This window comes from Corvus kubaryi, unplaced genomic scaffold (genome assembly GCF_017639235.1).
Source record: "Corvus kubaryi isolate FWS band 111438036 unplaced genomic scaffold, C.kubaryi_AGA036_p1.0 split3-73, whole genome shotgun sequence".
In the NCBI taxonomy this organism is placed as follows: Eukaryota; Metazoa; Chordata; class Aves; order Passeriformes; family Corvidae; genus Corvus; species Corvus kubaryi.
This window is the reverse complement of record NW_024582091.1, coordinates 22046908-22074560: the sequence shown is the minus strand read 5'-3', so window position 1 is coordinate 22074560 and position 27653 is coordinate 22046908. Positions and strand designations below refer to the sequence as shown.

Here is a 27653-nt window from a genome sequence, read left to right as displayed (position 1 = left end):
GCCATAATAGGGGATTCATATGCACTACTGATTAGAAGATCTTGCTGTCTTGGTGCAAAGAAAATTCTATTCTGTTATGAATAAGACTGTAAATTTGTAATATAAAACAGTTATAGTCTATTCTATACTAGTAACATAAAGTAATAAATTAATGACTATTTCCATTTAAAAGAATAAAACACAGTATAAGAGAGAAAGGTACTTGAGAAATTCAAATGCTCCCTCTTTTAAAAGTGAAACACCTATTGATTTCCTCAATTCATTCAAGAGTTTGTCACCAGTTGCAGGGAAGAAGTAGATATTGCAGAGGACCTCCTAAAGGCACATAAGGAGGTGTGAAGATATATTTTGCAATGTAAAAATATATGGACTTCTTAAAAAAACGTTTGGTCATTCAAAGGCTGTATAACAAATCTGGCCTTTCTATTCAATTTGCAACATCCTTCTTGTTTAACATGTAACATCACAGCAAAGGAAATATCTAGTTTGGAGTGCATAGCAATTCACTGTTGTCCTTCACCATACATTAAATGTCACCCATCAGAATGACATGAATAAAAAAAATTATTACACTAGAGTCACTACATAGTAGGATATCTGTTAATACAGGCACATGGAATGTGATGTTTATATAAAGAATAAGCCATTAAAACATCTTAATGACTAACATTATGTTTCTTTCTGCTTTTAAAATTGTCAAAATAGAATGTCCTTTAAATAAAACCAGTAAACTAACAACTTTAATCGGGATAATATGGGTCCATGTGGAGTATTTTGAATTTATTTATAGTATTTTTTGCACTTATATATCACTGTGACATTAAAAAAGTTTTGTCATCACAAATTAAGACCCGGAAAATTGGCGTTTTATGGTTTGTTTTGGGGGGTTTTATTGCCTTTTTTTTGGTGTATTGTTCTTTGGTTTTTTACCCTCTCCAAGAAAAAGAGAGCATAATCTTTTTGTTTAATATTTGTACATAATATAAATATATATAAATAATTTTTCATTTAAAGTACTTGATTAATGTCTCATCAAAAATCTACAATAAATAATGTTCTTCCCCAATAAACATATAATTCTATGAACTGCCATGGTTATATCTGTATCAGTAAGTGAAGGGAAGGACTCAGACTTCAGCAATGGCACGTCATCATCCATACAGTGTATTTGTTAGGGCATTCCTGTTCACAGTTCTGGCCTATGCTACACTCAGATAATGCCCAGATATGGTTTAAAGAGACAGGAAATCCTGGTAAGCACTGTGGGTGGGATAACTGGGATGATGGAGGATTTAATCCTATGGAACTTTCTGGCCCTCTGGGCCAGAAAGCAAGCCCTGGACTACAGCCTTTGCAGAGTATATACATAGTCTTTAGAATCCACTGTGCTACTGTCAAAACCAGTGAGAGCTTTCACACTAAATGCTGCAGGAACATGATAGGACAATCATATTATTGACAGCTGATTACAAACTGCTCCATCCTTTCTGATGATACCATTACAATTCTCTAATTTGTACTAATAATTGTACAAATATTTCAGTTTTTGCCAATGGAACACACAGGCTTTCTTCAGTAAAGACCATAGTTAAAGGAATTCAAACACAAGACACTTTTTAAATTTGACAATAACTGCAGCTAATCTACAAGGGTTTTCTTCAGGGACCTGCTGAATTGCAGCTCCATATCCTAATCATGGATAAATACTTGAAGTTGTTTTGGGTTTGGATTTTTTTATTTGTTTTCTTTGTTTGGATTTTTTTCATTATCTAGAAATCTTTCTCTCACCTTCAAATAAAACCCTGAGGCCTGGATATGAACTAGCTATAATATATTCAGCTCAATATTAATGAGATAGCAGTACTTCTTTGACTGACAGCACCAATAGTCAGGAACTCACATCCTCACATGACCACCACTGGGCTGCCTCCTTCATAGAGCTATCAGTGACAGGGTACTAAGTGTTTCAAGTCTTGGCTCAGCAGAGTATTTCTTTTAGATTTTTCCAAGAAACTGTGATTCTAGAAGCAGTATTTCAACAAATGGACACTAGATCCAAACTGTTTCTGGGCATATGCAGTAACATTCTTTTCTACAGAAACAGACTATGCATAGGCCTTTCTCTTTCTTCTCTTCTGAAGAAGGACAATCACATCAACTTTTTTATTAATGAAGACCACTAACGTGACTTCATTCTGTGTTTAGCCTGTCATTTGACTCAAAACATACTGCTTCTAGTACCACGTGGCCTACCTGAATCTATTATCTTCCCTCTGACCAAACTGCCAAAACAAACATTTCTGAGTTAAAGAACATTGTAGAGATTCAGCTGCTGTAACACCAGTGTCTCAGAGGTAAAGGCCCCACAGGCAACTCATAGGCAGTAAGTGCATACTCCAGTCCCATATATCTGCAGATCTTTCCATCAAGTTTCAGTACTTACAAATGCAGTCCTTTCCACACAAACTAATCTGAAATGTAAGTTTTCAGATTTTCTTCTTTTTTTTTTGTTCCTCATATCTACTGCTCTTCCCCAATAAAAAGACAGACTTGGAAGTGATTTTCATGTCACTGCCATAGGATAACCTGTGTAGTTATTCCACCAGTTCCAGTTGAATCTTATCCAGATTTCACATGAGAATAGCCTCAAGGCCAAAATCAATATCTCTCTTTCAAAATCCTCCTCAAAGTTCCCTTGCTTTATAATGTAAACAGCAAACTGAAATGTGCTCCTGCCTACTTAGCTGAAGAACTATAACTGCTGAACCTAACCTGTTAAGAAATTTACTCATTTTTCACTTCATTTTCTTCATACCTCATAGAAATTTTGTTCCTATTTAACTATTTAAATTATTTAAATACTCCTTATGAACTGTGAATTCTTTAAAGCAAGTATTTGGTGTTGGCTGTGTAACAACATGACATGGCCCTGCTTAGTGATGCTCTGAAAGCTGTCCTGTGTTACAGGAAAGCCCAATTAAGCTTCCCCTACCGCCCAGAGATCTTCGCTGCTTTCACCTGTGGAGTCACTTAGATTAGTTCATAGAGGCACAACACCATCGTTCTTACTGGTGTTGACATTTGCCCTTGTTCAGGTGCAAATGACTATACAGTATAAAAGGCAGGATGATGAGGAAGGTGTCATAAACATTAAAAATCCCCATCAACATTTAAGATGAAGTCAGAACTGAGCTTTTAGCAGCAGCTGAACAGAACAATATGAGGAGCCTCTGGTATGCATCTACCTACTGAGTACCTTTATCTATTTACAGTTACATTTGAAGCAAGGTGAAAATTCCTTTCATTACCATAAAAGAAGGGCACACTGACCAGATTTTGACAAGTACTGACTCTCCTCTAACATGCCCATTTAGAAGATGAGGAGAGCAAGAGAGAGAAAGTAAGAGAGAGAAGTGTGTGGAGGATAAATATGACAAATTTGAAGCCTTTTTCAGGTATTTTTTGCAACTTGATGTTAAATTTGCCAAGCTCCACAAGCACAGCAAAGCAGTGCAATGCAAAAAATTCTGCTGCCTTCTATTTTCCTTCTGGAGAGGGCTCATTGGTTACATTGTGTCAGCCACAAAACCAGAGAATTTTCTAAGCAGTGGAATTCCTTCCAAAGGAGCTTCTCTGAACCTCCATTACACTATAAGCCTTTTGATTTTCCCTCCAAAATATCTACCAAGAAAATTGCTCCAGAACATGAACTAATTGCTGTAATACCTGTTGGCTGAAACCAGTTTGATATACCTGCTGATGGTGCTCTGGTACAGAACACTATACCTTTACGTCTACAAACCAAACAACCTAAAAGTAAATAGGCATCCTATTCTGTGTAAGGCTAAAGCCATCTCTCCTAGGAAAGGACGAGAATATCTGGGAGAATGAAAAAAAATTGTATAACCTTCTTTTGATATCTACCACTTCACTATTCACCCCATAAAAACTTTTCCTTGCAGCATTGCTACCCCACATAGTTGCGGAAAGAAGAAACCCAAATGGAGAGGCAGTAGATCTGAGTAGTTTGCTATCTTTTATATGAATGATTTTATCAAGCTGAAGTAACATTGTGTTCATGTTTCTTTCTCATAGGTAGTGGCTATCTGTTGTAAAGTCTTTAGGAAAATCCTAAATGGCAAGTGAAGGTATCATATGTCTAATGGGCACACAGAACAAAACAAACAATATAATGAGAGTGATGTGCCAGAACAACCCTACTGAATAAAAATTACTTATATTTTAACCTGTCTCTGATGTGCTGTAAGAATTATTAATGACAATTTTTTTTATCTTTTAAACACATTGTTTTCTAATAAAATTATCTATATTCCTTAGCTGATGTGGGATTTTTAACCAAGGTGTTCAAAATATTCAATATTGTTAAGTAATTTTCCTGTAAGAAGGATACTTTTGTTGCCAAAGACAAAATTTTTGATAATACTATAATAAATTAAAAAGAGCAAACAAACAAGCAAAACAACATAACAAAAAGATACCCACTATTCTTTAGCCTGAAAATGCATGACTAGATTTACACTAAAGCAATTTCACCATCATTTGAGTTAACACTGAGTGACTTCCATACATAAAACAGAAATGCTTGAAGGACACACTACAGATTTCATTTTGGTATCAAAAATAATTATCACACTTATTTTTTCAATCTGATTTCTGATCAAGCCCTGTCAGTGCTTAAATGACTCATACTCTCTAATAAGTTAGAGACAGAAGTCTTGCATAAGCAAGGTAAACCTCTGGAAATAGCTAAATCAGAAAGATCCGGAGAATCAGAAATATCAGATCAGCTAAATCAGAAATATCCGGAGATATTTATCCGGAGATAAATAATTCCCATATGTCTGTCTACAGAAACTTCTAGGGAACAATCTTATTTTTCTCCAGAGAGTGAATAACACTTAAAGTCAAGAAATATTCACTGGTTATTTCCTTACTTCTTTTAAAGCTATGCTTCTGGTTTGAAGTATAATGTTTAACCGTGACCCAAGTCTAATAATTATTTTCATCCGAGAAAGAAATGCTCTATTTTTCAAAGACATAAAGTTCTGTTCAATTTATTTTGGTTTGCATGTTTTATTTTTCTGTTTTGTTTTCCCTTCAATTTCACTCTATTTACATGTCTCTTTGAATTTATTTTTCAACTATAATGGATAATGATGATTGAGAGAAAAGATACTTAGAAAATTTGGATTTAGCTAAATTTGCAAAAACTAAATTATTTCCAGTTCTGAATTCAGAAACCTATTCTTAGTAAAAAAAACCAAAACCGAAAAAACCCACCTTATATTCTAACAGACAAGTTCCACCACTCCAAATAATTGGACAATTGACTATTCAGTTACAAATACCTAAAAGTATTTGAGGATTATATCTGCATTTTTAACACTACAGATCAGAACAAGGTCTATTTTAGAGAATGAAGGAGTAAAATTCATAAAATACTTTTGTTACCCAATTTTTCCTATCCTTCAAGTAATTCTGAAACCAGATAATCCATCAGAGAACTCTCAAATACTATCCTACATATGCTGCTATTTCATTCCACTGAACATCTGTTCCTAGAATTTTCTACAAGGTTAATCACCATCATATCATCTTGGCTTTTCTTCCAGTGGTTTACCTCTCCCTCCTAATTTAGATGAAATAAAGAAATTCAGTGCATAAGGTCCATGTATTTAGCAAAAATATAACGATCATTTTTATATGTTTGGCTTATTTAGCATAAAAACTGCTTTTCAATCCTTCAGCCATTTCTGCTCGATATTATTTTATTTTCCTAGGTCCTCCAGAAGAAGGGTAAATAGAAATTGTGACTGCTAACATACAATTTTCCATCCCATCACTATAACATCTACTTTTTTTTTTGTGAAAAAACCTTTCACTGTTAGTCAAGGGTTCCAAGCAGGATGCATACATGAAATTACTTGAATAAATAAAATGTCTCCTACATCAGTTTTCTGTTTTGACTTTGGGGGGGAAAAAAGCCAAACAAACCAAAACAACAACAAATCAAGCCAAACCAACCAAACAAACAAAAATACCACTCAACAGTTCAGCTGCAGGTTGAATTAATTTTCTAATATGCAAGGACTTTGTAAATTCAGTCACTGGTGCTAATGGAAAAGGAATCTGTCAATCAGCTAACTTGCACATTTTCAAATTATCACTCACACCTAATTATTAACAAAATCTTTTGAAAATGCTGTGTACCTTCTTGGATTCTTGACTTTATTCCCATTCCAGTAGATCCTTGTGTTCTGTTCTTTAGGTAGGGGGACTATATATCTCATGAGAATGAGGTTTTGCATATCTCATGAGAAAACTGCTGCTATGCATTATGGTGAGAGTTAAGAGTTTCCTTCTCTCCACAAATACTATACATGCCAGAGTAAAACACATGAAAGAAACCAAATCTAAATTAAAGCAAATAAATCTTCTGTCCCCTAACTCCAAAAACATAAGAGGCACTGACCTTTCTCAAAAGGATAATTTTAGCTTTAAAAACATTCAGCTTCATATATAGAAGAGCCCTTCTCTTTAGGCACATTTAACATTCCATGCTATCATCTGCTAAATAAATATACAAAGTACCAAGCCTAAACCTGTGTTTTCTTTTCTTGCCACATATAGAGGAAAAAACTGTTTTGACAAAACAGAATTGAATGACCCAATATAAAAAAAAAGAATGTTCAGCACTTTTTCTGGAGACTCAACTTATTTTCAAGCAAGCTACTTCATAAAAGCAATCCAATATTCCTCTCATGTACTATATATGCTGGTAATTAGCAAGGGCTGTTAAAAATAAGGATGAACCCATGCACTGTAAAGAATCTTTCAAAACTAAAAGAAATTGTTTCTCAGATGGTTTTTTACAAGCATGGACTATGAAATTATTTGATAATGGGTGTTAACACAGTACAGAGAAATTAACAAATCACTGCCCATGGTAGATATGAAACATTATTTTGTGTGATACTATAGAACTTTTGACAAAACAGTCTTCAGATCTTGACTCATTTATGGAAGTTGTTTATCCAAGACATTTGAAAACACAAAATTAGGTAGATGACATCTACTTTGCTTTCAGTTAAACCCAATTAGATAAAATTACAAATTTTTAATGAGAGATGTCACTGTTTTGGCTGCAGAGATACTTTCAAAAACAATATTCATAGTGTGTATGTTTAAAACATTATAACTTGGCCATAGAGTGTGCAAAAATAAAGTCACAGAAAACTGGGCATGTAAACTCAATTATGAGTGTGTAAGACAGGATTATGTGCATTTGAAAAGAAATTACAATACAGTGTGGCATAATATCTTCCAGCATCTCCAAGTTCGTTCTAAAGATGAAGGGAATGCAAATGTAATTATTAAATGTCACAAGTAGTTAGAAATAATGATTTAGATAAAAAGTGAATGGCATTCAGACAGATGTCTAGCAATGAAGTCTGTGAAACACAATGAATCAAGCAGAACAATTCTAGTCAGTCAAAATCAAAATAGAAGGAGGCCACCAAGTACACTCATTATTTAATCAGCTATTCACCAATGAAAACTTAGAAGATTTTACTAGTGAAGATGGTTTATCCAACTGAATCCTCTCCAAGGGCTTTAGTGAAGACCCTTGAGATCCTAAGATTCAAGGTACTGTTGAGATTCAAAAGGATATGTAGGATCCTGACATGTTTGGGTAGTGAAATACTCAGTGTAACATGTAAGTGACTAACTGAAACAAAGAAGAAATCACAGAATGAAAAGTAGTTCAACATGACTTTTTAAGCAACTTTCCATAAATATCCTCAGATTCTATAAAAGACTGCATTGCAATGCTCCATCAATATGGAGAGGAAATATATGTTTTAAAATATGTAACACCTCTATGTAGGAAGTCATAAAAGTAAAGTCAGAATGGGTACTTAAGTAAGCGAAAATGAAGAGATTCAGCTGCTCATAGTAAGAGACACAAAATTCCTTAAGGATGAAAAGAGTTACAATTCAGCCATTCAAAATACCTAGATTCTTGGATAATTAGTAATGAATTGTAGAGCCTTGCAATGACTTTCAGAATAATGAGAAGAAAAGTAACAGAAAGGATGGAAAGAGTTTCTAGGCCATCTTCAATTTTACAGAGCATTATTAAAATACTTCTATACTCTTCATTAAGAAAAAATAAAATCTGATTAGGGTAATCTACAAAGGACCAAGAATTAACATAAAACGTACTGGTGAAGCAACTGGGACAAAAAATGCATATGACAAGGTGCTTTCCTTACGGCAGAAGTCACCAAACCTACTGCTTTCCTAAAATCCTACATCATGAGAGGCAAAAAAAAATCAATTTCTTGACATAGGAGTCCAGAATTTATTCTCTTTAAGTGAATATATTTTTCTTCTTCAACATGCATCTGGAGATTTAGCCAATGGGGAGTATTACATTTTCTGTTGGACTGCTAAAGCAGCTGGTTATGATTTTTTCAGCCAACCTCAATAAAGTCATTTTGGTTGTTTTGCTGGCAGCAGTTTCTTCATAGTTTTGATGCATGGCAAGTACCTTCTGGGATTTCAGACTGATCTACCACCTATATAGCAAGGATTTAGAGAACCAGGGATTTTTACCCCGAAAATGTAAGGGGGATATTTATGCTAAAAAGTTTAAAAGAGAAGAAGTTTTCTCTTGCCGTGATCTCTAACAGTATTATAGCAGAGGTAGATGTAGTATTGTGCTGGTATGCAGACTCGTAAATGCCGTGGAAGTCTTGTCTCTTCTTGAACAGCTGAAGGAGATTTGAAGAATTCAGAAGTGGTTCAAGCAAATTGAGGGGTTAGGATGAGGAGTCCATACTGAGTTGTTTATTTATAAACTATAAATTTCATAAACTGACATTAATTTTCTTCTGGAGGACTCAGAGAGATCAAAGCATTCTTCCAAGTTTCAAAATGCAAAAAGTGAGAGATTGTTCCTTAATTCATTGCTATCCAAGTCCTTCTTTAAGCCGTATATCCTCATCCAAAACATTTAGATTGTATAACAGTGATTGTGATCTAATCATAACTCCTCAAAATAATTACACAACCTAGATGATGATTGTGAGAAGGAATTATAATTCCAGTATATTTTGCATTTTTTGTATAGAAAAGAGACAGATCATCAGTTTCTCTCTGCGTGCTAGCCACAGAAAATTACTTAATTACTTAAATACTGTTACTAATTATACAGATTTATGCTAATATAAATGGCATACAGTGCACTAAACTGTTTAAACAATTTAAAACTTTCATCCACATTTTGGGAAAAGTGATACTTAGAAGTATCTGGGCATATCTGAAATACGGGCAAGTCTTGCTTACAAAATTTCCAGTGACTGCTGTCCAGGCAAGATAACTGTACAATTTCATTGTTAGAACATTTAGCAGGATAGACTGGGTAAAAAACAAGTGCTTAATAATTTACTTATGAGTTCAAAAAATTAAGATACAATATATAATTAAGATGTCTTCTTTATATTACCTCATCTATTGAAACTTCATTTGAATGATAGAATTCCAAAATTAAAATTCTGCAGGTCTCATGTAAAGGAGAAGAAATTTAGTTTAGCAATTAAGCTTTCTAGAACATTCACCCAAAATACTAGGATGTCTTGGTATACACAAACATATTTTTTAATTTAAAAAACCATCAAAGAGAAAGAAAAATTCTTGTCAGGCCATGTGCCTGGTTCACTTGACAAAAAAAATCAGTGTTCCAGAGGTTGGCACAGTTACTTTTTATTTTTCACAGTAAAAATGATCTCTAGCATTAGCAAGGATTTGTTTTTCAACCAGAAAAAAATTATGTGAAAAAAAGCAGACTATACAGAATCTTTTAGAGGCAATCAACTAAGGGTGATCAGGTGCAACTTGGTTTCAAAGACATAAAATTTTCTGATTTTAAAATAATTGTTATGGAACAATTTTGAGAAGTGTGTAATTTTTGGCATGCTTTTAGGCTTGTCTACTTGCACAGCATTATAGTGACAATATCCCCACTTGCATTACAATTGAGGCAAAATTAAATCTTTGCATTACAATTGAGGCCAAACTATCTTAAAACTGTAAAACTATAAGAGAAGCAGATTTCAGGGTTGACACCTGGACTGCCCTATTGGATGATGAATCTAATCCTGGAAACACCTCATAGCATATGCTGCAGTACTCTAGAGAGATTTCAGGAGATAAAATTCTCATAGAAAGAAAGCTTGTTAAGAATAAAGGGCAAATATGCTAACTTCCAACTTGAATAATTATCAACATAGTAATTTAGGAACCAGAGCCCCATAGTAACTGGAAAAGTAGTTTCCTCTCATTCTATCATTCATTCCTTTCCATCAAGGTAGCTTTCCAGGAGTAGCTTGAAAATCAATCAGAAAAGCTCAAGGACAGAAACCAGCTGATCAAAAATATAAAATAAAAATGAAGACTGATGAGATGTAAAAGGATATGCATGCACTCCAGAGAGACTTAATGCTTAGGCATCTGTTACAGTCTGAAGCAATTCCTTAGCTTCTTCACAGAGAAAATATTAAGATAAATGTGTGGGGACTTTATAAAACTTGTCTTCTTTCATTATGTTTTATTCCAGCTGGTAAGAGAAAAATATAATTTGTTGACGAAGCAATGTTCATTGTGCTCTCATCAGTGCTTATGAGGAAATGGAAAAATAAGTGATAACAAATGCTTTGTCAGGGGGAACCAGCACAAGGGCTTGAGTTAGGAAATGTAGAATAGCATAACTCCAAAGGGAGGATAAGGCAGGAAGTCCTAGAATAAAAAATTGTGTAAAGGCAAATTAAGCCCTTTAAAATGACAACCCATGACTCAATATTAACAATTAGGGCAGTGAGCACAGTTTAATGTATATTTGGACAATATTCACTGATACTTCAGACAGCTCAGTGTAAGAAGCATAAGAGCTCAATAGTGGACCATTTTATCCAGGATACGTTATCTGCTTCGCATCTGATCTGTAAAAGTAAAGCACCTTGCTAAGGCAGCTGTATCTCTTCCAGTTTTGAAGATAGGTCACCTAAGAGTAAACTTACTTATGACAGACAGATATGCCCACAGAAAAAAAAAAAAAAGACCTAACTACACAGAGAAATCCTTCAGTATGCAGGGAATAACTTGAAATCCAGTAAATTAGGCATAAAATTATTTGATAAAAATATTTAAGGAATGTAGTCTCCAATATATGTTTTCAGAAAAGATGCAAAGAGACATGGATGTTTAAAATTATGCATAAGAGACTCAAAAATACAATGCAATCATCAGAAAACCAGCTAAAGATTAATTTTGAAAGCCATTTATAGGAAAACCTATGTAAATAAAACATATTAAGCATTTTTCAAAGCATAAAACTGGTTTTCTTCATATTGCCTACACAGAAAGGGAAGGATCCTCCAGTTACCAACAGATTAGATTTTGCCGGCCAAAAACAGGAAGAGTCTTTTTCTTGTACACAGACTGATGGAAAAGAGGGGACAATATGTGTCTATGAAGTTGATATACAACACTGTAAGAGAACAGCATGTTGCTTAGAAATGAAATAATGGTTTCCAGCAACAGACAGAAATAAAAAGAATTCTGCTGAGATTTTTGATTATACAGATCAGAAAATGTTGTGTAATTGACAGAAGTCCAAAAAAGAGTTGGTGTACCTTAATGAATTCTTAGTTTTCCTTCTAATAATATCTAAATTGTGAATTTAACTGGTATTCTAAATCAAAGAAACTAGTAAAGGCAGAGGCATAAAGGTAAGGTATTGGAATGCAGCAGGATTTCAGATGACACAAGACACTGCTAGCAGACACAAAAAGACAGTGTTATCTAGCACCAGAAACAGATCAATTACTGTTGCCACAAGAGGAAAAAATACTATGTGAATTTCTCAGTTTACAGAAAATGAATAGGCTTAATGTCAAGCAGACTGGATTTATATATCAGTCATCAGTCTGTACAAGAAAGAAAGGAATGTTCAGAGACTAACCACCCTAACTACTGATATTCAACAGCAGCAACAGACAAGATTAAGAAGAGGTTTTTGTATATATGGAGAAGGGACAATCTACTATACATCCCCACAAAGGATGGCAATTAAAGAAAACACTGTGTACAACACATATACGTTCATCCTACCTGCAATGCAAAATCTGTGTGTTCAAAAGAAGAATCATCTTTTTGGGGGGAACTACAAGAGGAAAATAAAATAGAAAAGCCCTCCAGCTAACACATGAATCTTACCTAGATTGTTGTCTTGCTGAGTGTGCAAAGATTACAGCTCTTTACATATGGTTCTCAAACTGGAAGGAAAATCCAATGCTCTTGCAAATAAAGGAAAGGACTGATATAGATTTATGTTATAGTTCTCCTTCTGTGGAAGTATTTTCAGCAATTCATTCTTAAAGATTCTTGAACCTTTTACTAATTTCTTCATCTTTCCTTAAATATCACCATACCACTAATTAATGAGTGAGATCCAATTGGCACATGAGAACAGTACTTTCCATTTTCAGTGTACCAAGCTCTTACATGCCAACAATGATTGGAAGACGTGGTGAAACAATTAACATCACAAAACATTGGACACAAAAATAGTAGATTTCAATTTTAAAATAAATATTCTATACTGAACACTCTGATGAGCTGTAATTACAAAACATTATATCATAAAAGACATACTAAGTACTGCTCCAAACAAAGGCACACCTTATTATGAAACACATAGTAATTATTATGAAACACTGGCAGTTAAACATCCATTATGAAAGGATTGTTATGGAATAGAAATCTTCTTAATAAGAAACTCTAGATAGAACCTATTAAACTAGTGGCACGCAGTCCAAGAGTTTCACAACACCAGGACTGAAAAACACATCATCAGCTGTGCAATATCTAACATATAATCTGTACTGAAAATACATACCACTAGGCTGCAAAGTCCTCTTCACCACCGCACTTCAAAGTACCTCTCTTTACATGACAGGTAAAATTTTTGAATTGTATTTGGAAACAGGTCTTTAACTTTTAAATAATGTTCTTCTTTCTCTCTGCTTAGCATTCAGCAGGGAATTCAACTTTTAATTAAGACCTGTTTCCTTTTATGAATGATAGTGTTAGAAAATGCTATTACATACTATTAAGTCATTCTGTATTATGAATAAAATCTGTAGATTGTCTTACATAACCCTACATCTTTTATTTCTAAATGTGTTATCAATATTTGATTGTACCAGTTAAGAAATACTGAAAATCTCTAGATATGAAGGCTAGTATAAATTTATGTGTAAAAAAAGTATCCTATACAACTCTACAAAAACCAAATCCCTCTGCTCACTATAAAACATATTCCATATTGCTTTACACTGAAGATAATGCTTCCAATTACATAGGGAATTTATGGTGCTGGTCACAAAAGCAGACAAGTGAAAAAAAGTCAGCCTTATTGGTCTATTATCTTGTGCTTCTATATGAAAATAAACATTCCTTCCTGTTCTGCTAGTGACCTCAAGTGCCCAAATAACTTAGTTAAAAAAAAAAAAAAAGAAAGGCTTCAAGAAAATCTATCTTTCCTAAAAAACATGTCAAGGAACATTTTCAAAGCGTAGGTAGGAACTCAGCCATACCAATCCCACGAACATCAGTGGGAGCTACCTGTGAAAAGTACTATGCATCATGCTTAAAATGTCCTTCTGTGATAACAGTAGGGTTAAAACTTTTGGACATATGCATAAATATTTCACAATTTCACAAGATAACAGTTGTGATTTATGCTCAGCTGTTCTTTCAGAGGTATCTGTATGACAGGAACACCTCAGAAACTATTGTACTCTCTGGTTATACAGTCTACTAAAGTATACAGGTCTTTCAAGAAACTTTCAACATAAGTCTGGCTCTTTAAATCAGACTTTAAAAAAAGATGCATAGTAAAGTCTTTCATTACAAAATATGTTTCACTGTTATCTGTATTACTTCAATACCTCATGTACTTCATCTACAGGTGCTAAATTACTTTTAAACTGGTTTCTAAAAATATCGTTTCTCCCTAATATGGGAATGATACAACTTCTCCAAAATGAAACAGAGAGTATCAAAGACAGATGGAGAATCCTGATACTAACTACAGCAAAATAGAAAAAGGAAGATAAGAAGATTATACTGTGAACCACACAATGAAATCATGGAAATCTCAGGACTGAAGTGAGATTTCATTATCAACTCAAACAAAAAGACCCCATCTTATTAAAGAGATAACAGCCTATATAGTTTATGTACATTTGATTTTAAAAAATTGCAAGTGACTACAAGGGGAAAAGAGACTACATACACTGTTCTGATTTTTTCTTTTGTTGTCATGACAAAAGCCAAAGTTACAACATGTAAGTCTGTATTTATGTGAGCATCTGAACTCAGCCCTAATGAGTTAAGAAGGAAAAGGTAACATATCCCAACATATTGGGATTTTTTGACAAAATATTTTTTTCTGCTCATTTGGGTTGAAAAAAACCAGCTAAAAAAGTGAGCCCTATCTATCAAATCAATTTTTAATTTAACATTTGATGTATTGAGTTCCTTAATTCCAAAAGCTCAACTAAGTTTCCAAAAACATTTCATTCAGAGACTTTAAATTCTGTGGAGTATCTCAGGGATTTCACCTAGCACAAAATTTTAAAAAATAAATATTGTTACCCTACTTCTAAGATACTAATCTACACAAACTGTTTTGCAAGTGGTAGACGCCTAGTTTGGACATCTAGAATTAGTGTGGGCAGATAAGTACTCAATTTGAGATTGAGCACCACAGCATAAAAACAAATCAGGGTAACAAAATAAAACATGCAAACCCTGTGTTTCTAAATGCAAACTTATTGGGAAAAGATATTTTGAAAATTTTCTGGTGTCTCTATATTGGTCAATAAAAGAAGAAATCTAGCTAGCATATTCAAGACTTAGGGGAAAAGTCCAGTAACAAAATGGAGACTTACTATGGCAGTGGAGAATATTAATAGTGAGAACCCTCATCATTAATTATTCTTCTGTAAATCATGAAGTTTAAATATAAGAGTATGAAAATAAGAAAATTTTTGTGACTTTTGACAATTATTAGTAAGAAAAAAATGGTAACAATTGCCAAAAAAATCACAAAAGTTGACATGTTACCTGGCTATGACAAAGAGCACACAACTGACACCCAAGTAAGCCAGCAGAATATACATCCAGATATCAGGGGAGAGAGGATTCAGGAAGGAGAAGACGCCCGGGTTTGTACCATTGGGCTTGCGGTACAAAATACTTATTCCAAGAGTCATAAAGGGCTTGGAAAAGTCGATGACCTTCTCACGAACATAGGTAATTGCCAATGGTGCAACTGCAAGGTCAGCTTTCTGTTAACAGAAATACAAAGAGAGAAAAAGGCTGTAAGTCAGAAGAAACAGGCTGAAGCAGACAATCAGATTATGCAAAACACAAACTTTGTATGGAGGAGGTTTGTTCTTGTACTAGGTTGCCTGAAATTTAAAACTCTCTTCTCCCTATAAGTAAGGCAACAGATTTATTCTACTTCCTCTTTGCTAAACTGACATAGCATTTGGAAAAAAATTAAAAGCACTAGTACAGGGATACAAATGAAGAAAAATATTGCATCTTGCAGAAAACATGAACATCCATTATAACATACTTTAAAATTTTATTAATTGTGCATTTCAATATATGACTTCTCTTTGTCACTCCTTCACTCAATTTGGTCTTTAGAAGCAAATATATTTAGGAGGCAGACATGACTATGCTAGTAGAAGTGCAGGGAAAGGGCCACGAGGCTGTTCTTCACCTTTTAGCATAAAATAACTGGTACAAAATGAAGACCAGTTTAAAATTGAAAGTGCTACATGTGAAAAGTTGCTGAGGAGGTTTTAACAAAGTACAACTGTCCTTACTAGTTTGTGGAAATCACTACAAAACTTACAGAGAGTTATTAATCAATTGGAGTATTTAAGATGAAATCATACAATTGAATGCATTTTGTCAATTAACATTTAGTTTTAGATATTTTAGCAGTAATTCATAGGAGATTAGTAAATGGCCTATACTATTCTTTTAATCAAAACTTAATGGAAATCAGAGTGACAAAGATCTACAGAATCTACTTCTTAATCTTTGTCAAAAGCTCTTGAAACACTCCTGTGCATGTACATACGTGTATGTGTGTGTGCATGCACACATAAGAAAGAGGAAAGTTCAGAGCAAGCAAGTTTACAGTACAAGATCTGGAAAGCTGTAAACTAAGAATTCCTTATAAACTTTACATAAATATACGTATGTAATGACAGAAATGGTATAGCTACCGCAGAATACTGTTACCCAAGTAATATATCCAAGTAACATAGCTGAAAATAACACCATTTTCAGAATGCCTGTTTTAAGATACAGAGATTTTATCCCCAATAAAATAAGTTCATACATTTATATACTTTTTGCTCATTTGGTATTGTATATGCTCCATAGCACTCAACATTCCATGCAATGTAGCATTTCACTGTTCCCTTTAATTTTTGTTTTCTCACCTTATACAAAGTTCTTCTATGGTATATTCTTGGTATGAGCATTTATATAATTAGATCTACTGTGGTAAGTTACAATGTGAAACTCTGTTGGCACTGTTCGTGTAATTTGGTAAGGGTTTATTGGTCAAAAAATAACATGCACTTCATTTCCATTGGTATTAAGAACTTATAATCAAACCAGCAAGGCTTAATTCCACAGTGGATGACTTTTTATGGATTGCATATTATTGATGATATTCCAGCTGATGCAGAAAGAAAATGGTAAAGTAAGAAACTGAAACTAATTTGAATTAAAAGTTATAGGTCAACACGTAGAAGTTTGCAAAATATAAAAACTCAAGCTATTTGTGAAGCAAATAGCAGACCTTAACCTAAGAGTCTGAAGCCTACTTACTAGAAGCTGTCAGAAGAGGCGGCTTCCCAAAGACAAAGAAATTAGATCTTTTGGAAGGCTATTGGTAGATGTGAATTTTGGTCTTATTATTTTAAGACAAACTTAATGAATAACAAATAATTTATTTCAATAAACACCATAGAAAATCCAACCCCTGGTCATTAGATGGAAACAAAACTATATACAAATGAATATAGGTTGTAACTATCTCTAGTGGAGCCAAGCTGCAGATGAAATTAGAAAAATAACTGATCAAAAAATAATCCCAGCCTGACAGGACAGATATAAAATTTATGTATATAACTTGACATCTCAAGATTCTCTTCAGAGCTGAGTAATTCTGTTTCAATACTCTTGAACTAGAATATCACTGTAAGAAGAAAAATTAAGCATTTAACAAACAAAATCCAGAGTCTTTAATACCTGAGGAAATGACTAACTTCAAAATGTAATGCTACCACATGTAACAACTTTTGCTAATATACTTTATCTCCAAAATACTCAATTCTCCTGGCAATTCTTTCATTTTGAAAACAGCACTATTTGAAAGTATGAGAAAGCAGGGGCCAATTTTCCAGAAGTGCAATACCAGCGTTTCTTAGCCTCATCTAATGAAGAAATGCAAGAGAATCCTCTTTAGTTTACTTCTAGGGATGAATAGGGGAGGAATGGTGTAAAATTAGTATTTTATCAGTCAATATTTAACAACATTAACAAATTAGTATATCCTAGAATGGTTTTTTGATAAGTTTCATTACAAATAACATTTGTTTCATGTGGCAGCGATTGATGATTCCATTTTTTAGAATGAATGTATGCATGCTTCTGTCCTTTATAGGAATAAAAAGATATATCTATCTGAAAACACAATCCATAATAGCACTTATTCTTTCTTGAGATGGAAGCCTTTTTATGACAGCATCCAAGGATTGGTGAGTTAAGTAAGCTAGTTGCTACAAAGAAAAATTCTGCTCCAACTAAAGGTTACAACAGTGATTAGAAACAGTCTGACAAGGACATTCCAACACAAGGCACAGTCCTGAGGAAAACGGAAGAGTTGCACAGCCTACTGTGCTGTGTGCTGGAGGAGTGCTATGCAGATAATAACGTGTGGTTGTGCATCCTCTCCCTTCCCATCCCATTTATATTCTCTCCACACCTGTATAAAGTTTCCCTGTCTTGCTACCATGTGCAGTTGTAGGATGTTCATTCATCAACAAACAACTCAAGGTCTCCCTGATTTATTTCTGCTACAGAAGTGACTAAGGCGGGCTAAAGTCCTCCTCCTTTGCTTCTTCATTAACATTTTACCTCCAAGCAGCTTGTTCACTGACTCCTCTACATAAAGTAGCATTCAAAGAAAAAGAGAGGACATTTTTTGATTTGCACAGGGCTGAAATTTGGTACATAACCTCTAAGAAGAGAGATTTTAAAATTATACTGAATTCAATCTATGCTTGCAGAAACAAATAATGTCAGCAAGAAATCTGCACATTAATGTTGAGAAGTGTATGGCCATAGCATGCATAGAAAGTTGGTATTTGCAGAAATTGATGGGTTTTCTGTGAAAGTTATAAAACCAGGAGAAACAATCACAATAATTTTGGGAGAAATAGAATTTTAAAAGGATTTTATAGCTTCTACTAATAACACGGGGGAAAGGAAAAACAAACACTGCTTGAATTTTCTTTTGTTGATAATTCTCTGAAAAGCTTTAGTCTCACCTATTTTGTTCAAAAGAACGAAGAATTTAAATTCAATCTAGAAACAGAAGCAATAAAATGACTAATAGTTCTTTTTAATTAGAGTCTACAAGTACACAATATTCTACCATAATAATTGGGTTTGTTAGCCAACGTAAATGGAGTCTTCTGGTAAGAATTTTGCTCTGAACATTTTGCATTGATTTAGCAACCATTAATGTTTGTACTAAAAATGCAAAGGGAATCATCCACTATCGATTGTCCATTGTTTATACAGTCAATCAGTACAATCATATTGTAACTGTATAATATACACAAAACTATGCATACACTGAAAAGACATTTAAGTAATTTTACTTCTCTACAGGCAGCAATGCACTTATTGCCTGCAATTATTCTTGAAAATAAAGGAATCTACCTTTTTAAAAGAAAAACTTCATAAGCTTTTGTTTAATCCGCTGTTTCGTCAGCCTAAGACCCTAAGTCATTATGTAAACTTCTTCTTCAGCCACCCCAGTTTTTCAAGACTGTTAACCTGAGTTGAATTTCAGTTAAATTCCCTTTGGAGAAAATGCATCCCCAAGATAAAAGATGAAGGGTAAAGCACAGCTTCAATTCTTTAAATCTGTCTAACACACTCTTAATTCACAGAGACCTTATGCATCATTCCTGTTCACATAAGTGCATTTCCCTGCCACTGGTTTGAAAAGATAAGATCTGTAATTAGCTTTTAAGCTTACGGTCTATCCTAAACTATCTTGTTCATGCTTCTACATTATAGAAAATTTTATACCCCACAAGAATTTTTTGGTCTTCTGACAAAATCTTAATTTCCTTTGAAACCACTAGGACCTTATTAGGGTTTCATGGTTATTTTTAACTAGCCACTTACATTACTTTGACAGAAATTGCTTCTCTAGTACCTTTCACAGGATCATAGTACAATTCAATTGGGGAGAGATCAGGAGGTCTCTAGTGCAATTTTCTGTTCAAAGCATCTGCACGATGAGACCAGGTTGCTCCGTGCTTTACCCAGTCAGTGTTGAAAACCTCCAAGGAAGGTGACTACATGCCATTTCTGGATAAGCCAATCCACTGCTTATCACTGTTTATCCACATAGTGAAAAAGTTTCTACAGACAAGCAGTGCAGCAGGCTGTTTTTAGAGAGGTTATGCAATTTCCATCCTTGGAGGTTTTCAGTTTATGCTTGCTGCCTTTGGTCTTCCTGCCAGGCTCCTCTGTGAAAAGCCCAGATGAAGCTTCTTGATAACCCCCTCACATGTCCTGGAAAGCTGCTACTAGAAATTTATTAATTTGCACTTTGTCAAAAGTGAGTAACATACCATAAATTCAAAAAAAAAAAAAAAAACCCAACAGATTTGATAGGTGAATTTAGATGTCATAACTTCGTATTTGTGGAGTCCTGACTGGTATAATTTAAACTCAATTTCTAGCAATATCACATATAGATGGAACAGTAGCAGTTGCTACTTTATAAACATAATAAAGTACTTTAACATAAGAAAGTGGTATATGATGACAGTTTCAATAGATACTGGCTCACCTAACACATATGTTTGTAACTCCTGAGTTGCTTCTCAGTGTTTGTTCAGCAATAAAAAGTAACTGGAAGACAGGTGGTTTACTCAGATTCATTTCACTGACAGTAATATTACACAGATGTTTCATTTCTTTAGACCTTCTTGTGTCAGCATGGCAAGTTATTTTCTTGGCAAAGTCTTGAACAGCAGTGGTAACTAATGGTTTTCTGATCTGCTCTCCCTTTGGAGAGGATCCTGATCTAGAAATCAGAAAGATCTTTTACCTAGAGACAGAATTTTTTTAAAGGTAAGAAGTTTTGCAGAGGAAATTTGCGTTCTGTCCACTGCCATAGAAACAACTTTCTATATGAATTCAACTAGACAAAAATGGAATGTATGGAATGCATGGAATCCTTCCTAAAGTGGCTTTTAAATAGGATAAAGCATACATTTGATCAACATAGCATTGTCTAGAACTGACTTTTGGTATTGTTTTCTGTTTGCTCCTTTGTTATTATGTGAATGTTTAGTCGAGGAAAAACGATAGTACTAAACCAGTGGGAACTCCCTAATTAGTTAATTTATATTATTTCTTCTTATTCAGGGTTGTTCTATTCAATTCTCATTTGCCTATGCCAGTATGGATAATATTTAATAGCTGAATAGATGCAACATGAGTATCCATTAAAAATAGATATAGTTTCTGACTGTTGATTTATAATACACTTTCACTAAAGTATTTTGCACCAACTTCAGTCTAATCAACAGGTATGCAAATTGTATGTAAAAGGACTAGAGGCAGTAGACCATGAAACTATATGTAACAGGAAGATGAGTGACTATTCAACAGTAAAAAAAACCTCAGATGTAACTCTCATCACTTAATTTCAGGAATCTTGTACAAAGGTTTCTTCTAATTTTTAGAAGAGTGGGATTCACATACCCCCAGAAAGGGCAAACTGTCAAAGACACTTACAAGACTGTGTAGATATTGTGGCTCAGAAATCAGGAAACTCCCCCATTAAGAAGAAAAACATTAAAATAAGAGTATTTACATTAAAATGTTTCAGTTCTTCTTTGCTGTTTTACACACCCTTTCTAACATTGTATTTTTGTACTAGAGATGGTAACATTGATTCTTTTTTTGTAGCTAGCATTTTTATTGTTATACTTTCCATATTTACTGCAACTTCCTGGAAGCACTGGGGTTTTTTGCCAGTTGCTAACCAGCTGTCACCTAAAATTTCAGCTACTGCACTCAAGACAAAAAAAAATCCTCCATCTTTTAATTTTGACATAATTTCTGTTCTCAAATAGATGGGGTTTTATCAAATTGTTTCAGTGAACTCAATTCATCATGCAATAAAGTTTGACTTGTGTCAAATTTGACTTACTCCCATTTTTCTGTATTACTTTGTCATCTGCAATTTTTCACAATGGAATCAAAATGATTAATAACATTTTTGCACATCATTTGGATGGAAGTAGATCACTGCAGGATATGCCACCTTTTATTGATTAACAATACTCAATTAAGAATTTTTTGAAATTTATAATTTCATCAGCTTAATTAATGGGGTAAAACTTATTAATATGGACAAAATCAACCTCCTGTGCACTCATCCCCCTCATCTGCATTTTGATGCAGGAATCACAATCCACACTCTGGAATTCTCAATTAATCATTAGATTCCAAGGTCTTAGACTTAACTAAAAGTGGTCATTATTACCAACAATAAGAAAAAAAAGGTCTTTTTAGAAAAGTCTATCAAATATCAAATAAAAAACAGAAATGGTTTTATATTGTTTATATTCTCAAAACCTTATCTCATAATATGTTTTACATGTCCCATAATTATTAAAAAATGGCTAAAATAGTAAAGATTATATTTCAAAAATATTGTCACAAATATAAAGAAGAAAAATGTTAACAGTACTTTTATACACTACATCCTAATTTCGTTCTGTTCTGCATAGGGTATATATAAGCTAACTCATTTCAGAAACTTGTTACATTTATTTAAATTGAATGAAGCTTATCCAGGCTCTAGGCATTATTTAAATACTAAAGATACCAGGACAAACTTATTAACAATCAGCTTTAATGAAAATAAAATGCAAATCCTAAGGATGAAATCTGTGGTGGCTGGGTTAAAGTATTTCTGTTATTTATAAGATGAAATCAATTAAACACTTTAAAATGTCATTACTGTTATAATTTATTCCTTATTTAGTGAAGTTTTGCTTCATTCTAGAAGACAAGTGTGAACAGAGGAGTACAAATACATAATGAATACGAACACACAACAAAAAAAGAAAAACACTGTTCTGCATGAGAAGCAGATGTAGACAAATTCCAGCCTAACTACTGCACAGCTGGAAAGTGGGTGGAGAGTTAAGTAACATTATCTATGTTATTAGAACCTCATGAAGTTCAACAAGGCCAAATGCAAGGTCCTGCACCTTTTCCAGGGCAATTCCAAGCACAAATAAAGGCTGGGCAGAGAGTGGATCATGACTAGCCCTGATGAGAAGGACTTTGGAGGTGTTTGTGGACCAAAAGCTCAACGCAGCCCAGCAATTTCTGCTTGAAGGTAACCCATAAAGCCAACTGCATCCTGAGCGGCATCTGTAGAAGTGTGAACAGGAGAGTGAGGTGATTCCACCCCTTTACTCTGCTCTTGTGAGACCTCAACTAGAGTACTTTCTCCAGCTCTGGAGCCCCCAGCACAAAACAGACCTGTTGGAAAGAGTCCAGAGGAGAGACAGTAAATTGGTCAGAGAGCTGGAGCACCTCTCCTATGGAAACATGCTGAGAGAGCTGGGGCTGTTCCGACTGGGGAAGAGAAGGCTTTGGGCAGACCTTACAGCACCTTCCAGTACCTAAAGTGGGAAAACAAGAAGGCTGGAGAGGGACTTTTACAAGGGTATGTAGTGACAGGACAAGGGGGAATGACCTTAAGATGAAGAAGAGTAGGTGATGATTAGATATAAGGAAGAAATTCTTTACTGTGAGGGTGGTGAGGCACTAGAACAGGTTGCCCAGAGAAACTGTGGACTCCCCATCCGTGGAGGTGCTTAAGGCTAGGTTGGATGGGGTTCTGAGTAACCTGGTCTAGAAGAAGATTCCCTGCCATTGGCAGAGGGTTTGGAACTTGATGGTCTTTAAGGTTCCTTCCAGCCCAAGTCTTCTACAATTACTTGATCTTTACTGATTCGTAATTGTCAATGCCTACCCAGAACTTTATGAGACAAGTGGACAGGTGGATTGAATTGAAAATTAATTGCCATGATTTTAAAGAATAACTTTTGATATATTTTTGCCAAGACACTTCTTTTAGAATAAGTGTAGCACTCTTTACAATAACAAAGAAAAATCCAGCAAAATACAAATGGTTTTCTAGTAACAGTCTATTTTCCATACTATAAATGAATTTTTAATTTCTAATAGCAGATTATTGTATACATTTCTATAGCAGAAAAAGAAGTAAAAGATCTTCCTTCAAGTTTAATACTTTTCAGTTTTTGAAACTTGACTTTATAACCTTAAAAGGAAACTTTTTAACCATTTATGTTACAATACATGGGTTTTGTATATAAAAAATGCTCTCAGTATGTCATTTATCTATCCAATATCCTGAGTTAAAAAACTCTAACAGGTATGTATACTGTTTCACATTTTCTTCTGGCACTTTTTGAGTATCCTGCCCCAGAGGCTCACATAAAAATATGCACACATTCTTTACAAGCACCTATACATAATTGTTGACATGCTTATGTATGTGTGTATATATATCTGTTTCACGTTAACATACTTTCTCAGGAAGAAAAGTTACTTATCTTTGGAAGTTACCAAACATTACTGGCCCTCATATTTGGGCTCTCAGAGGTCAGGAAATAGCAAAATCCAAACTGACTGCATGGATGAATTTCAACATATGGTCACCAAGTAACATGGTTTTTTTCCTAAAGCACACACACACAATAGTTTCATTTCCTGTATTTTGGACTTATGTAAGGCTGCTCTCACTGTCTTTTTTTAACTCTATTTGACATCTATATAATTTTCTTAAACAACTGAATTGATGCCTTGAAAATAACAGATCAGACTTGATACCCTCCAGATCCCCAAAAATTATGGATGATGTGTTTTGGTCATCATTTCCAGAGACACATCTCCCACCAGCACATCCTGAAACTCTTTTACCAAAATGGTGTTTCCATGAAAATTGACATATTTGAGGTTTCAACAGTCCCTCCTCTCTATCTTCCTTCTGACTTTAAGATATTTTGAAATTCTTTGGAGATGAGTAAAAGACAAATTACAGCACTATTAAAAATCAATATGTCTAATACAAGGGATAAGCCCCAGTGGAAATTAACTCTTCTATTAGAGAATTCTATTTTACTCATGTATTTCACTCATTGGGTTTTTGTTTCTACGTATGCATAAATTTTTGTTTCTATGTATACATAGAAACAAAAATCCCAATGTTATTTTCTACCATTCTTTATTATCATTATAGCAACAAAAGTAAAAGATCAGATAAAGGTATGAGGATATGAAAAATGTAATACATTTATGAATACAGCCCTAATCCTGGATCCAATCAGTTCCTAATCATTACTGTAAGCATGGATGATGCTTGAGCTAAAGCATTATTGTTTGGAGTCTCATTTGAAAAACTTCATGCCACTGCCTTGATGGGCTATGATTCACTTTGCTGGCAGTGCGGTGAAAATTAATTCCAATCATTCACTGTACAGTTTTTCTCTGTAACTGGAAACTAATCATTTCATAAACCCACATGCCAGGGATGTCCATAGTACCCTAACTGTAAAAGAACAGTACATGGGCATTTGTAGCTAAACAAACAAGAAAGCAATATTCCTTAGTGTCAAGAAATTTCAAATAAACTACCCGTTGAGTACAGACCTCCAGAAAAAAAATCCACACATCTCAGAGCACTTAAAAGACCTTACTGTCAAACTCTCCTGCTGCTTTTGGTATCAAATCATTGTGAATGTAGTTAAAATTTTTCATCCAGTTTCTTTGGGAAACATAGGACATGATTAGCTAAAAAAATCATGTATTAACATTTACAACCCTTTAGAAAAATTGTATACTTTATTATTCTCTATGCTTTACTGTAATATTAGAATTGTTACTGGGCCTTGCTTTAATAAATGCAAACTCTCTGAAAGTTCCTTGTTCTTTGGAAAACAAATTGTTCACTTAAAACTACTGTCATATTGGAAACTGCATCTTCATCTACCCTGTTCTTGAAATCAGTAACAATTTAATAGGGAATTCATATACGTACATATATGTTCCTCACTGAATTAATACATATGTTTTGCAAACTTGGCCTAAAACTTTGGCTTAGGATTTCTTTGGCATATTAGATCACTGACTTTTTTTTTTTCCATTTCCCTGACATTTTTTGTGGATTTATGCATCTCTGCTTGAAGTTTACTTTCTGCATAACTTTTGCTGAGTTAGGATCTGTTTGCACATTTTTCCATGGAATATCATACACGGCCTTTATTAGAGAGTGACAAAGTAGCCACGAAAACTGTCTTCTTGTGAGCACAGAGATGAATGTTTAGCTGTTGGTTTGAAATGAAATTCTATTGTCATGTAGAAGACCATCTCTTTGATCTTTTACTTTTAAACAAACAAATTTTTAAAAAAAGGAACAGAAGGTGCATAGTATGGCATATTTAAGTGAGCTACATTGATAAATTCAGGCATGAAAAATATTTGAAGAGAGGTTCTGTGAGTCTGTGAATATATGCAGTTTGCTTTAAGTGAAAAACAGGATCTCAAGCAACAGAAGAGATATGGTTAGCTGCTTGTCAGCGACACACTGATGCTTATTCAGCTTGGGACAAATTACTTTGGAAATAAAAGGTCAGAGCACTTGAAGTTGTGGTTTAATGAATTAGCAAATAGACTGAAAAGCACAAAAAGGACAAATGATATTTTCTGGCATGTTACAAATTATCATAAGAAATTATCCTATGACCCCAGGACATGTTTCACACAGAAATTAAATGCTACTTTAACGAGAAAAGAAAACATGCAAACAATAAAAACTGGAATCCACTATGAATATTTGAAACAGTAAAAACACACATGAAAGGTACGTTACAGGCACATAACAGTTAAAGAATCATGGATGCTATATTGTGACACAGAATAACTGGAAGGAGTTGGAATACTATTTTTAAATATTAAATAATGCAAATTAGTAGCTTTATTTAAAGAGATGGTTGTGCTGGAGTTCCAACATGGCTTAATAAATGCAACTAATAATGATTACTGGAAGTTCAGAGAAGAGATCTTCAGCATAGATTAGTAATGCTTAATCTGCAAGATAAATAAATGAATACCAAGAATAAAAATGCTGTCAAAAGAGATGGCTTTCAAATAGCTCAACAGGAAAATGGGGAAAGAGATGAATTATAAACAAAACATAAAACAGCCAAAAATACAAACTGATAAGGAAAATAAAACCAAAATAAAACAATAACATTTATTTTTTATACATTATTTTATTTTATTTTACAGAGAGTACAGGAAAAAATGAATTGTGGTTTTTGGGGTTTTTTTAAGAGGGTAAGTAAAAATAAAATAGAATGCCAAGATCCTAGAAAAACAACATTTAAACAGGGTTAGTGGAAATCAGTAGTCATTCAGCTTACCATCTATCTATATTCACCAGAGTTGCTGGTTCAAGCAACAGCAGTAGCTGAACTGCAGACTTGCCAAAACACTATGTTGTTTATGGCATATTACCCCTCAATACATCACTTTCCCAAAGTATCAGAGAAAAAATTTATTATGTATAGAAAACCTCTAGCATGAGTGAAATTTTCATCATATGACACCTGACATGCAGTTGCAGATTCTAGTTCCACTAATAAAATGAGGAAGCCATGAAGCAGACATGGTGCTTTGGTGCTTTAAAGAGCACTGATAGTGCACAATTTTATTGTTAAGCCTATTTAATGATGATGAAAAGAGAAACACTGCTAGATCTATCTTTTTTTCTTTTTTTCTTTCTTTCCTTTCTTTCTTTCTTCTTTCTTTCTTTTTCTTTCTCTTTCTTTCTTTCTTTCTTTTTCTTTCTTTCTTTCCTTTCTTTCTTTTTCTTTCCTTCCTTCCTTCCTTCCTTCCTTTCTTTCTTTCTTTCTTTTTCTTTCTTTCTTTCTTTCTTTCTTTCTTTCTTTTTCTTTCTTTCTTTCTTTCTTTCTCTTTTCCGCCTAAAGATTCTCTAACTGCCGATTACCATCAAATCTTCTGAGATTTTAACTAATAAAAGAGCCATGGCTAAACTATCCAGCACTGCACTGAAAATCTTAACTGTCAGACCTTTTGCATGAAAGTTACAA

At 34.0% G+C, this 27653-nt stretch overlaps 1 protein-coding gene across 7 annotated transcripts in view; it reads right to left on the bottom strand.

Annotated features, from left to right (window-relative positions):
- The window catches only part of GRIK2 (glutamate ionotropic receptor kainate type subunit 2), a 368787-nt gene that overhangs the window by 126250 nt on the left and 214884 nt on the right, over positions 1 to 27653 (bottom strand). For all 7 annotated transcript variants that reach the window (XR_006014304.1, XM_042017417.1, XM_042017416.1 and 4 more), the window contains one exon: positions 15217 to 15440. Coding sequence is in view for 6 of the 7 variants with exons in the window: in XM_042017417.1 (XP_041873351.1) it covers positions 15217 to 15440 (224 nt within the window). In the remaining variant the exon portion in view is untranslated. The remainder of the gene's footprint in view (positions 1 to 15216; positions 15441 to 27653) is intronic.